Genomic DNA, 14,016 nt, shown 5'->3' with positions numbered 1-14,016 from the left:
ATGCCACGTGCGTTCCGTAGGAAGTCTTTCAAAGTCAATCTCTCTTACGGCTTCCGCTTTCTCTTCTGGATGAATTGATTCGAGAACCTGTAAACAGTTACTTATCCACTTCGTAAGTCTGAACCCACCTTTTCTGAGGAGCAAACCAAGAGCTTTTGCCAGCTTAATTGCATCCTGTACATTATCAATGGAGGCTAAATAGTCGTCGACATAGAAATTCTTATCTACGACTTCCTGGATATCTCTATTAAATTCCTTACCGAATATATCTACCGTCTTCTTAAGAGCGAAATTAGCGCAAAAGGGGGAGGACACGGCTCCAAACGGATGAACTGTTAAACAATATTCCTTAGCCGTTCGTTTTATATCACCGTCTTCCCACCACAATAGACGAAACGCTCCCCTATCTTGTCTCGGGATCCTTACTTGAAGAAACATCTCTTCGATATCAGCGGCTAATGCTACGTTACCTAATCTGAATCGTAGAAGTACACCAAATAAACTATTTACGGTATTTGGTCCTCTTAAAAGCTGATCATTAAGAGAAAAACTTGATATACAGCTGCACAATCGAAAACGATTCTGAGTTTTCCAGGCTTTTTAGGGTTGATAACGGGATGATGAGGATTATACCAACAAACAGCATCACGGTCAAATCCCTCCTTACTAGTTTCAATGATGTAGTCCTTACTTAAATGTTTATTCATCCCAGCTTGATTTTTCTGAAGAAGACTATTATCTTTCTATATCTCGCAAAATATCATTAGAACAATGACACCACTGAACTTGATGCTCCCTTAGGACCTATAATCATCCAACCGAGATGGGTTCGCACAGCAAAAAGGATGTTTCCTGTCCCCCAGACGTTTTTTTAAGACCCAATGTGCATCTGGAGCGTCACATCCAATCAATATCCCTACAAAATTACCTTGCAACCTCGGAAGGGTTATGTCCTTTGAATGTTTCCACCTTTTCAGTTGGAGTTCGGTTAAAGATGCTGCATGATCGATCGGAAGTTTCTTGGTCGTGTAAACTTTGTTGATCTTTATAGAACCCCGTTCATCTAATGAAAATACTTCTAAATTTACCTCCAAACATTCACAATTGGTAGTTCCGTTCACAGTCGCCACTCTTATCGAATTCTCTTTACCTTTGATACCCAACTTATCAATTAATTCTTCACATACAAGAGAAGTGTCTGAACCACTATCTAGAAGTGCATATGTTTCCAAACATCCTTTGGGACCGTATAGTCTGACTGGAACGATACCCCAACAAACCCTTCAGGAGTTCCAATCCTTAGCTAGATGCACCACATGGTTATCAATACCACCAATATGCAATAATGAATTATGAGTAACCTTGCAGTTCTCAACGTCGCACTTGAAGCCCGAGTTGCATGACATAGCTATGTGACCTTTCCTCAAACATAAGTAACATAGACCACGTCTTCTTATCTCCTGCCTCCTTTCTCTTACATTCATTTTTGCTAACCTTGGACAATATGTCTCCTCATGATCGCCTAAGCAGATTGTACAACTTGATACCTTGACTGAGTTATTTGGGTCTCGTCTAATTGCATGAAAGCGTGATCTCCTATCAGCTTGGCCTTCAGAAATCCCTTTACCGAACTTTGAGTTACGCTGTACTAATCTATCATAACGGGTTCGGGCGATTCTGGCCCTCTCTTCTAAAAAGACCACAAATTCTTCAAAGCTCGGCTCCTTCCCGTGCATTATGATCTTATCGCTAATGTTCTTACTGCTGTAGGTTATTTGCTTTCTTAATAAAAGTAAGACAGACTGCATGACATCATTGCAATAAATGATTTTTACACGTCAAATAACAGGAGCCTACCGGAAATCAAACTTAGTACCTTGAAGATTCGCTACGAGCTCTTAGCCTTTAAGCCGTTGATTCAACATCTCACACGATGCTATGCCTGAAAGTCCAAGGCCCAACTACCCCTGGTGAAGTATTGAATGGACACCACTGAGGGGTTGCATATTAGGATAAAATAACTGTCTAATGCTTCTTGCTTTCCAGTGAATACCTAACTTAATTCAGTTCCTGTCATGATCCATTAAACTTAACAGTCTCCACAAACTCCTCACACTGATAAATAACACGAACTAAAGAACATAATACGGAGGCTCTTAAAAAAGTAATGATGTACATTTTCAATTTTATTTTCTGAGAGGTTGCAACAGTGAAGTTAATGATAAATATCTCTCTGAAATCAATTGTAGTAACAATTTGAACCTGAGTAAAATTTACTTCCCCTAAGACATTTACTTATTTAAATTACTTATACTAGCCAAATGTGACTTGTAAACCGAATTCAAGGTCACTTATTCAGCTTTGAGTGGAACAGTGGTTGAGATCTTCGACTTTCAACCACCAAAGTTACAGATTCGAACCCCACTCCACCTATTTCGACCTCACATTTAGAGAGTACCTTGAAGCCAAGCACAAGAATTTGTAACTGATGAGATAAAAAATGAGCTACACTAGTTTTATGTGGAAATTAATAAAAACTATTCACAGTTGCAAGAATCCAAGCAGATAGATTTGAGGCCAGACCTAGGACTCCATGTTTGGAAGCCTAACACTCAATAATTTTTAAACGAACACATTGGTTACATACATTCATAATAACATTAAATAAAGACTATTTTTACAAATCGAAAAACTTTTGATCATGAACTGATTGAGATAAATCATATTTCTTACTTGAAGAATAGCTACAATTATTCCAAATAACCCAATTGCACTACCGAAAATCTCCACTACAAGTATTTTAACAAATAATGCAGAATTTGCAGCATCTGCCAGAGCTGCACCAGAACCAACCATACCGACACATATACCACAGATAAGATTACAAAAACCAACAGTCAATCCAGCCGCAAACATTGCATAACCAGCTCGATGTGCTTGACGAATAATGGCTTCACTTGCACCTGCAGGATTGTAAGACTATAAATGTATGGAAAGTTGGAAAGATCTTCGGTCAATCAGAATGCATGAGATATAAATAAATATTTGATGATGTAAAACTCAAAAAGAAGGCTAGAATTATGAAATAAGAGTAACTGTTAAGAAATCAATAAAAGAAAATTTTGTACGCATATAGATAAATTTTATGAAAAAAATACTTTGTAAAAACCTTGACTCATCGTGCTAAAATGGTTTGCTCTAATGATACCAGTGTAGATTATTAGAATAACATTCGTGATCTGCTTAGTTGAGAATGGATACTTAATGAAACTCATCAACAAATACATGAAAGAGATTAAAAGAAGGCCAAATGTATCTGCCGCTGCGAAGAAAGTACTGTTCTTAAAGTTACAATTCCCAAATAATGCTACTGAGGAAACTGTCTCTAAGAATAAGAAAGGCGGTACAGAAAACATTTAATGAGGCCAGACTGAATGCCGTTTTCTACAATCGCCTTATAATAAGAACCGTTAATAAAGACTGCCTCAATTCGCCACATGTATGTGTATTTACCAATTGAACTATTGTGGAGTCAGTTATATATGAGAATCTCATCCGACTAGTCCGTCATCGCATTGCAGAACACCATCCGTCTCGGTTAAGCAAAAGACAGGTAAAAGTGATTAAGAGTTCTATTCTCATTCACTTAGTGGAACACAGGTCATTAAATTGACTTGAATAAAGCTTCAAAGGTGATCCACCATATTCCATTAAATTTACCACATGATTTACGAGTTCGTCTTTTGTACATTGCTGAAGCAGTTGGAATTCATGTGCACAAACTTAGCCAATGCCCCCAAATGCCCTGGTACGGCCGAGAGTGGGGAGAGTGCTCTCCCTCTCCAAATGCTCTTATATGGCCACGCGAATATATAGTCTCTATCAGGGAAGTCCTACTCACTGCCTTCTCACACCAGGGGTGTTGTTCACCCGGTGCTTTAACCGGGTTGGTGGATGTGGAGGATCCACCTTGGGGAGTTGGAAAACCCTGATTACAAACCAATGGTGCACATGGGCTCCAGTATTCTGAAGGAACAAATGGTGTATGAACCAATCGTCGGTCACCGGCTACCATGGGACTGCATCTCCTGACGTTGCTCCACTGCCTTGTGGATCCGACCTTCAGGTCAAAGGCTCGGAGTGTGGTCCCCTAAGAAAACCACCTGCTTCAGTCTGGGCACCTGGGCAGTATCACAGCCCTAACACAAATCAAATGAGATTTGTGAGGCGCATATTTATCTGGTGCTTCCTTGTACCGATATTTATGTGTTTAAATAAAATAAAATAAACTTAGTCTTTGCATCCAAAAGGAATTTGTACAACCACTCTTGCTACTTTGTCCATCGGTATATGGATGAGTTTTGTAGCTAAACTTTGATGAAAACCCTTCCTTCAAAAATATTTAAACTATTTACAAATTTATTCCACTTTTGTATTTTACATATTCTCAACATTTGTCCCTTGATTCTTACATAACTGTTATAATACTGACCTTGCATCAAAATATTTTACTAGTTCTTTCATTTTATATGCTGTGCAACGTAGAGACTGTTAAATTTTTTGATTACGATCCCCCTTTTTTCTAATTACTCAGTATTATTTTATAATAAATGTATTATATAATTATTACATGGAGTAACTACTCGATGAGTATTATTTTATTGTTGTAAATCATATATACAGCCCCCTGATGTTTATGAAGTCTAGACTTCTTAACAATTAAACAGTGGTAAGTTTAACTTACATATTGCTTGAATTTTTAAAATAAATACAGGTCATAGATCAAGTCTTAAATTGTATGCAACAATGCAATAGTCCTTATCTTAAATTTAGTTATTTTGTCAGTAAGGTTTACATTTACCATACACACTTATTATTTTTAAAGTCAATAACTGAAATAGATTTTTTCATTTAGTTACAAACGTATACCACTTTAATGTATATAAGACAGAACTTTTCAATCACCTCGTTTTAAATTCGACCGATCTTACTTACAACAAATAAAATCAATTAACGGACTAAAAATCTTGATGACAATACATATAATTATGAGTTGCTATATCTGAGAAAAATGTCATTTTCTAAAAACTATAGAAAATAAGTCCTATGATTGAATGCAACTTAATATATTGCAGACATACTTATATATTAGATCACAAGTCATACCTTTTTGCATGGTCTCTTGCTCAACCATTGGCAAAATGTTGGACTGACTAACATTTTCGTGCCCAAATCTCTGAACTGATGAACCGCAAACGTACTAGTATTTGGTTATAGGTATCTTCGAAACACTACTCATGTATTTTGCGACCACCAAGTGAGCAATGCCAAGATTATCGGTTGATGAGATACTCAATCTATAGCAACTAAGGTGGATGAGACATGAGTAATATATGCCCAACCACCGCCTACGTTGACGGGCGATGTTATTCGGTGTAGGAGTAGATCGTAAGAAAGTTACAAGTGGCCAGATCAAGATATAGTATTAGTTCACAAATTCATTGATTATTGTACTGAGACATGTTGACAGGTGTGTACACTACGTGGTTTGGGTTCGGGTGATCATAGTAATCAATGGTTAGAGAATTTGGTTGGTATGGTTCAAAATCGTTCGCAATGGCGCAGGTGCACTTGCTCCTTATCTTCCCTTAGAACCAGAGTCCAGAAATCTCCCTATGCCTTTTTTTTACTACTACCAATACTGTTACAATTCCTACCACTTTGGAATTTTTCTTGGTAATCTTATCTTACTATATTAATTTGATACGGAGAATTAAACCAATACATATATGTCAAGTTCTATGTAGCGTATGACTGACTGAACGTAGTTTTATTAAATGTTTACGTAGCGTACATTCAGATCAAAAATAGGCGATAGGACCAAAAATGTATGAAACCACTGAAGAACGATATAATTTAATAAGGTGAATCCACATTATTTGGTACAAATACCACACCCTATCATTTAAAAATCATGCATTCTTTGTTTCTTCTTTTTGTTATAGTCAATTTTAATTAAATTATTTTTCTAAACAGGTCTTTTATTATTCAATTGAAGGTGATATAGTTTAAATATATATACTTATGTTATGCGCTACACACTGAATATCCAACTGAATAATAGCAAATGGATGAATATATGTTTAATACGATGGAAATAGAAGTAGCTAACTATTAAAATAGTAGCACATTCTATAGGTATGTGGAATAGGGTCAAAATATGAGAAATTATTAATACGTAGCATGAAAAATATGTCATCCGTTTGACTATGTAAGGTAAGAACATGTCAATATAGAGTGGAGGCTTAGTGGCTAAGGTAATCTATTTTCAACCAATAGGTATTGGATTTGAACTTTGCTCCAGTCAGTCAGCTACAACGTAGGACCAGGCACATTTGTGCATCGGTCCAAGTTGCCATACCTCGTTAGCACAACAAGATGAACACCGGATTCATAGAAGTAATTAATTTAGTGGTGGTAGTAGTATATAAATTATAGGTAGTATGTAATGATATAGTATAGGAAGGAAAAAAAGTTATGAAGCAATTTTAGTCTCAAGGTTTAAAGGAAGATAAAGAGTGCTCCACTTAATTTGGTATCGGAAACTCAGTAGTATATATTTTTAACTGTCATACAATCAGTGTAGCTAAAAGCCATAAACATGGTCAACCACGTTCCACTCAATGTTTGCTTAAATTACCTTGAAAAAAATATCCCTGACCGCCAGTGACAAACATCAACACGTCATTTAGACACTTTATCATACTTTAAGAAATTTATCGATTAATTATCCTCAACAGATTTTATTATCACTGCCTCTACTTTTGGTGTAAATATCAAATGAATGCAAACATCTAGCGTGTAAGGAATTCAGGTCACAACATATGATATCATATTTCGCTTTGCTTAAATTGAATTTCATGGTGAAGCAATAGAGGTTATTTTTACACGATAAGTAAGATTCCCATTGTGGTAGATGTGTGCACTATATACATGGCTTTACTTCAAAATACTTACACAAAAGTGGTACATGGAAATTTATGCCAGATATGTTGATAAAGCCATTATTTTACTTTCGCTTGTAATCCTACGTTTTGTGAAGCACCGAACTATCAAGTCAGCGATAAGAGCATATTTCTTTAGAACTTGTAGCACACAAGAAGACTATTTCATCTTATCAAGATTTTAATAACCAGGTAAATTTGAATCAAAATGACAACAGTATGAAATGGAAGCATAAAAAATTCTCAACCCACCCCAACTTGACTTAGCATAATAATAGCTGTAATAATCCCATAAATTGCAACAGCTTCGCAGAAAATAATGCTAACTAAATTTTTTGTACGAATACGAGGTGCTTTGACGGCTGCTCCTAGAATACTAGAGCCTGTTATATAGATGCCCCTATAAGGAAATAAATGTTAAGCACATAAATGCAGTCTATCTTGAAAATTGACCTATTTATAAAATCCACAGAAAACCAGCATAATTCTAGGTATAATTTGTTTCAATTTACATCAGACAGACAAACATTTATCGAAAACTACTATTCTTAACTTTCTGCTGACTGACAAGATCAACATAATATTTTACTGTGAACACTTGCCATGAAATGTTTCCTTTACTCCAAAAGGATAGTACGGAGTGTGTTCAAATACGACTCACGAAATCAATTCAGGGGCTTAGATTTATGCTTGATAAAAATTGTATGAAACCACTAGATCTTTACCCATCAGAGTATAAATGGTTCGGGTGAACTTACAACTTACAGTATCTTAAGCACGCATAAGCAATTTCTAGAATACCTTTATCCAGCACAGTACTAACAAACCCTAAGAGGTGACCCAAAGCTAACTGAACTATAGACTTAATCTCTACTACCTCCAAGGCAAATTTTGGGATGTGATTATGACTTCAATGGTCCAAACAATTTTTCTGGATTACTTTAGGAAAAAACTTTATGAATTCATTAAGATTTAGAACTGCATGTCACATTATCTTACTAATATTTCTCTCGACTCTGTTTCATATATCAAAGTTTTTATCTATAGGCATCGGCGACCGATTAGTTCGAAACACAGAGGCTAGTTAAATGAAAGCCATTCTGTCAACAAACATTTGGATCTAAGAAGCTAACTTGTGGGGGGGTATGTTGTATTTAATAGTATGTCGAACCCACCTGAGTTATTCTAGCCTCTGGACAGAACGACTTATTTATTCATTTTGAGTCACATTTTGACCCAGTCAACTATTCGTTTGTAACCTTAAATGTCCTTATATGGACGCATGCGTCCATCGCTTACCCTACTCATTACGTCTTTAGCCTATTTTTGCCTGGTTTAAATACTTCCATGATCCTCATATTTTTCGTTGAATTCGTAAAAACCACTCGAGGTGTACATTAATAACAAGAAAAACACCCTTACCAAGCAGCTCCAACCACTGAAAGGGAGATAGCTAAACCAATACCCATTGCAGCCCATAGGTAGGGTGATGTTTCAGATAAAACCCTGAAGATCAATTAATAAAATGTAAGATTACGCACCATCCTATATCGAATCTATGGCCTTCACCACTCAGAATATAATAAAGACCTAACGAGGCGTCTAGAATACTTTGAGTGGAAGTTACCTATCAAGATAAAAACGGAGATCGATGTGTATGTTGGTATATAATACACGTTTAGTTTTGTGCAGGCCATTTCCAAGTAAATCCAAACTCCCGCCAAACCGAACAAAAACAAAGAAACAGTTTCACCTCTCGTCAACAGTAAGGACAGATCAGTTGACCTGTGCTGTAAATATTTATGTGAAGGTTTGATTTTTTGGGAAACTGTTCGCTATTAGGGCTAATACATCTTCTAATGTCTATTATCCGTTATCGTTCAATATGAGTAGGCTAGATATTAGGCCGCAACATTACGGCTGAAATTGACAGCCGTATTTAACGTTATTATCATTTGAATATGAATATTTTCTCCTTGTCGTTACTTAAACCGGCAGCTACCACGTCGCAGGGCAGCCAATTAGTTAGCACTAGAATCCTCAACAGAAGACAGTTAATGTGGAACTAATTTGTAAATGATGTTCTTCCACCAACCATATTTTTCATGATTTCATTTGACTCGTACAGTCAATATTACTGACTACGAATTGATGATTAGGTTGAGATGAATTTCCTTGTAAACTTTGTGCATGTGCTACGGTAAATCAATCCCCGAAATAAACAGGTCTGTAAATCTTCGACACTGATCCTAACCTCTTTCTTCCTGCTAAACACACTCTAGCTGGGAGCACTCGATTGCACATCCTCACTAGGTCACTATTGGGTGCACCATGCTACGTATCCCCCAGAGCAATTAGTTGAATACCTCCTAAATTTACCTTGTAGCACCTTCACTCCTAACTTCTAAGTTGACTAGGTTTGGGATCTTTAAGTTGAGAATGTTTTACGAACAAAAGCGCTACCAAACTCTAAATATCCGTGATATCCTGTTGTAGCTGTAAATAAATCCCCAAATAGACCACGAGATACAGATAATCCCGACTGGTGCTGATATCATAACCAGTATGGGAAGTCTTCCAGAAATTGTAGGAAACCCTGCAATTACCCGATCTCTAAGGCGAACGACACGAATAAGTTTTCGGGAAACTTTCAAGCCGGCACGCGTTAACGGCAGCCGTAGCCGGCGAACATAGCCGCTTCTCATACGTCACGGATGTGACAACGAAAGTTCACTACCTCGTTGATACCGGCGCAGAAGTTGGCGTTCTTCCCGCGAACTCTAATGACAGACTTCATGAGTCGGTTTTCACTTTTCAGCTAACGGAAAACCGATTGCTACGTATGGTAAAAGGTATGTTTACCTTAACGTGGGTTTACGCAAACCCATTCACTGGATTTTCGTGATTGCAGATGTGTTATGCCTGAAACTAAATCGATTCCGCGGTAACGAACGAAAGCCAATGACACAATAAGCTATTCTAATCTGTTGTCCCAGGCCCCGCTAACTAGATGAAGAAGTCCAAGGCAAGTGGGGGAACACATATGTATTCCGTAAGCAGCCGAGTACAAGCAATCGAATAAGGGGAAAAGTCAAGCGCATTTATACAGCAATAAATTGTCCTTGAGCATTATTAGTAAATAGCACACACAAAGAAACAACGGACCAATAGCGTTTAAGATAGTTTACAAGTGGGAAAATGACGTGAAGGTAAAAAGAGCGCTTTTGGCGCGAAAACAGCTAAATTCAAATTTTCAAAATAAAATTACAAGATTAAGCCATTTACCAAGTAAGTTCTGGGGATTTGACATCCCCAACACCTCCCCTTTTTGAGAAATCCGAGCACCTCCTCCCCCACGAAATAGTGTTGGATCCTCATATACCCAAGTTTCTAATAATGCGATTGTATTTATAACATTTTTCTGGCATTCAATAGGGGACTCGTTAAGATTGACTGGATGGTGAGGATCGACATTTGATGTGAGGTCAGAATTTGATTCTGCAGAAATGTAGTCATCAGACTTATTGCAAACATCACTGACCGGTTTTGGATCACTATGGTAAACAGCGTCCACCAAAACTGCGCTAGGTTCAAGATTCGACGCATGTAACGGAATTTCTGGACAAGCTTGGGAATCTTTATCACTAGATTCGGTAGACATTTCTATTGCAGAATGAGATTCGCTCGTTGAACCGCTTGATATGATCTCTGGTACTCTGTGGGCGATTGGTGCGACCATTTCATGGGCTTCTAACATAGCATCGTATTGATGAGAGCTGTAAGCGGCATTGTTAGGACCTGCTAATTCAGGGATAGTGGGGTTTGAATCCACTACCGGGTATGTTTCTGAAATGGACGGTGATGGACAACCGGGCGTGTCTTGTGATACTGCTGTTTCGTTCAGGTTGCGGCTTGTTGAGGAATCATGGGGGCTGCGATCATTTGCCAGCTCTGTGTGCAATTCAGAGATTAATACATCCACTTCCGACGCATATACGAAGCATTGATGATCCAGAAACTGTGAGCGTAGTTTGACCATGAACTCCAAATGTCGGTCAAATAGCAACTGTAAGCGGTCAGAAGGGAGCGATATTTTTCACTTTTTTTTGTCCCCATCGCCAATTGTTATGCCTGAAACTAAATCGATTCCGCGGTAACGAACGAAAGCCAATGACACAATAAGCTATTCTAATCTGTTGTCCCAGGCCCCGCTAACTAGATGAAGAAGTCCAAGGCAAGTGGGGGAACACATATGTATTCCGTAAGCAGCCGAGTACAAGCAATCGAATAAGGGGAAAAGTCAAGCGCATTTATACAGCAATAAATTGTCCTTGAGCATTATTAGTAAATAGCACACACAAAGAAACAACGGACCAATAGCGTTTAAGATAGTTTACAAGTGGGAAAATGACGTGAAGGTAAAAAGAGCGCTTTTGGCGCGAAAACAGCTAAATTCAAATTTTCAAAATAAAATTACAAGATTAAGCCATTTACCAAGTAAGTTCTGGGGATTTGACATCCCCAACAAGATGTCTCTATGCCAATCATTGGTATAGACCTGTTACAATGCCATAATCTACTCATCGACACACGCTCACGAAGGTTAATAGACAGTAACACTAAGTTATCTGTTTGCGTAACTCCTTTTTCTGGTTGCAGATTATCCACAGTCACAATTAAGCACACCATAGACCCCTTATATCAATCATCACTCGACAAATACTCCGGGATATATCAGCCGCAATCGAAATTGCCTTGTGTAACCAGCAATGTTACACATCACATCTCGACTACATGACCACCTGTATTCTCAAAAGCACGACGACTGGCTCCTGAAAAGCTTAGGTTGGCTAAAAACGAATTCGACCATATGATAGACTTAGGGATAATTCGACCATCAAATAGTCCATGGTCATCCCCATTGCACATGGTCCCTAAAAAGACAGCAACGATTGGCGGCCAACTGGTGATTATCGGCGTCTGAATGCTAAATCCATTCCCGATCGTTACCCACTGCCTCATATTCACGATTTGACAGCTACCTTGAAAGGTACAACTGTCTTTTCGAAAATCGACTTAGTTAAGGCTTATAACCAAATACCGATGGCACCTGACGACATTCCTAAAACCGCCATCATCACTCCCTTCGGTCTTTACGAATTTCTACGAATGCCCATTGGTTTAAGAAACGCGGCTCAAACCTTCCAAAGGTTTATAGACGACGTCTTCCGAGGTCTCAACTTCGTACATCCGTATGTTGATGACTGTCTAATAGCAAGTACGGACGGAGAATCGCATCTTAAGCATCTGGACATTGTTTTCGATCGACTCCAAAGGCATGGCATTACTGTCAACATTCACAAATGCCGAATCGGAACTAACTCCTTAGACTTCTTAGGACACACTCTTGATGCTCAAGGCATCCGACCCCTTAGAAGCAAAGTGGCGGCGATTCTGGATTACCCAGAACCGACCACGATCAAGCAGTTACGAACTTTTAACGGACTTGTAAGTTTCTACAGACGGTTAATACCCAAATGCGCATCCCTTATGAAACCGGTAACCGATCAGCTTCGTGGAAATGCAAAATCAATTAGTTTAGACGACATAGCCCGTAAAACATTCTCCACAGTTAAGGAACACATCGCTAAGACAACCCTGCTTGCTCATCAGGACACTCAAGCGCCCGTCAGTATCGCCGTAGACGCATCCGCTCAGCAATCGGAGGAGTCTTACAACAATGAGTTAACAACTCGTGGCAACCTTTAGGATTTTTCTGGAAACGGTCGCTGGACACGTAATCTAGGTACAACACATTCGGTAGGAATCTCCTAGCTTCGTATTGTGCTGTACGACATTTCCAACATTCCATCGAAGGAAGAGAATTCACACTTTTTACCGATCACAACCCCTTACCTTCTCTTTAAGTTCATCTTCAGACAAGTACTCATCGCGAGAGTCTCGACAACTCGACTACATTTCGCAGTTTACATCAGATATACAACACATTTCTGAAGCAAACAATGCAGTCGCAAACTCTTTGTCTCGAATAAGTTCTTTGATGAGTTTCCAAGGAATCGACCTTCTTGAACTCGCTCAGCCTTAAAAAGGAGACACTGATCTTCAGCACGGGTTATCCTCGACAACTTTAAAACTACGTATTAAGCAGATGGTATCAGGTAAGGAAACCTTACTTAGTGACACATCTACAGGTAGGGATCGTCCAATCGTACCAAAACATTATCGATGCAACGTCTTCAATACGTTTCACAATCTTTCCCATCCAGGTGCTCGTGCAACAGTCAAACTTATAGACGAACGCTTTTGTTGGCCTGGCATGAATGAAGACGTGAGGGAGTGGGCACGCTCCTGTGTAAGCTGTCAGAAATCATAAGACACAGGTCATAAGACACAACAAATGTCCCTTAGGCTCTTTCAAAACCCCTGACGCTCGTTTCGACCACGTCCATCTAGATTTGGTAGGACCATTACCCGACTCAAACGGATACTCATATCTCCTAACATGCGTAGACCGTTTTACTCGATGGCCAGAAGCAGTACCGATTAAAGACATTACTGCTGAAACAGTGGCTCGCGCTTTCGTCGAACGATGGGTAGCAAATTTCGGTTGCACCTCAACCATCACTACAGACCGCGGACGCCAGTTCGAATCTGGACTTTTCCGTTGTCTCACCTCACTTTTAGGAATCACGCGCTTCCGAACGACCGCCTACTACCCACAAGCAAACGGGTTGGTAGAACGTTTTCATCGACAACTAAAAGCTTCACTATCAGCTACAAACGTTTCACAGTGGACAGACGCTCTTCCACACGTCTTACTAGGTATCCGCAATGCAGTGAAAGCTGACATTAGATACACTGCATCTCAACTAGCTTATGGACGGACACTCCGAATTCTAGAAGAATTCGTAAATCCTCCGGCTTCTTCATTGAACATGGATCTAAACTCTTACACGAGCAGACTAACAAACACAATACGTTCAGTTAATCC

At 38.8% G+C, this 14,016-nt stretch overlaps 1 protein-coding gene across 1 annotated transcript in view; it reads right to left on the bottom strand.

Annotated features, from left to right (window-relative positions):
• Smp_064350 (putative vacuolar ATP synthase proteolipid subunit) overlaps positions 1-8,726 on the bottom strand; it is a 10,349-nt gene extending 1,623 nt beyond the window's left edge. Inside the window, exons 1-5 of the mRNA XM_018797727.1 lie at positions 8,632-8,726; positions 8,546-8,594; positions 8,427-8,510; positions 7,257-7,404; positions 2,734-2,979 (exon numbers count right to left, since the gene is read on the bottom strand). Coding sequence (XP_018652740.1) covers positions 2,734-2,979; positions 7,257-7,404; positions 8,427-8,510; positions 8,546-8,594; positions 8,632-8,701 — 597 coding nt within the window. The 5' untranslated portion in view covers positions 8,702-8,726. The remainder of the gene's footprint in view (positions 1-2,733; positions 2,980-7,256; positions 7,405-8,426; positions 8,511-8,545; positions 8,595-8,631) is intronic.
• Between the last annotated feature and the right edge of the window lie 5,290 nt (positions 8,727-14,016).

Source organism: Schistosoma mansoni, chromosome 5, assembly GCF_000237925.1.
Source record: "Schistosoma mansoni strain Puerto Rico chromosome 5, complete genome".
Taxonomy (NCBI): domain Eukaryota; kingdom Metazoa; phylum Platyhelminthes; class Trematoda; order Strigeidida; family Schistosomatidae; genus Schistosoma; species Schistosoma mansoni.
This window is presented reverse-complemented; position numbering and strand designations above follow the sequence as displayed.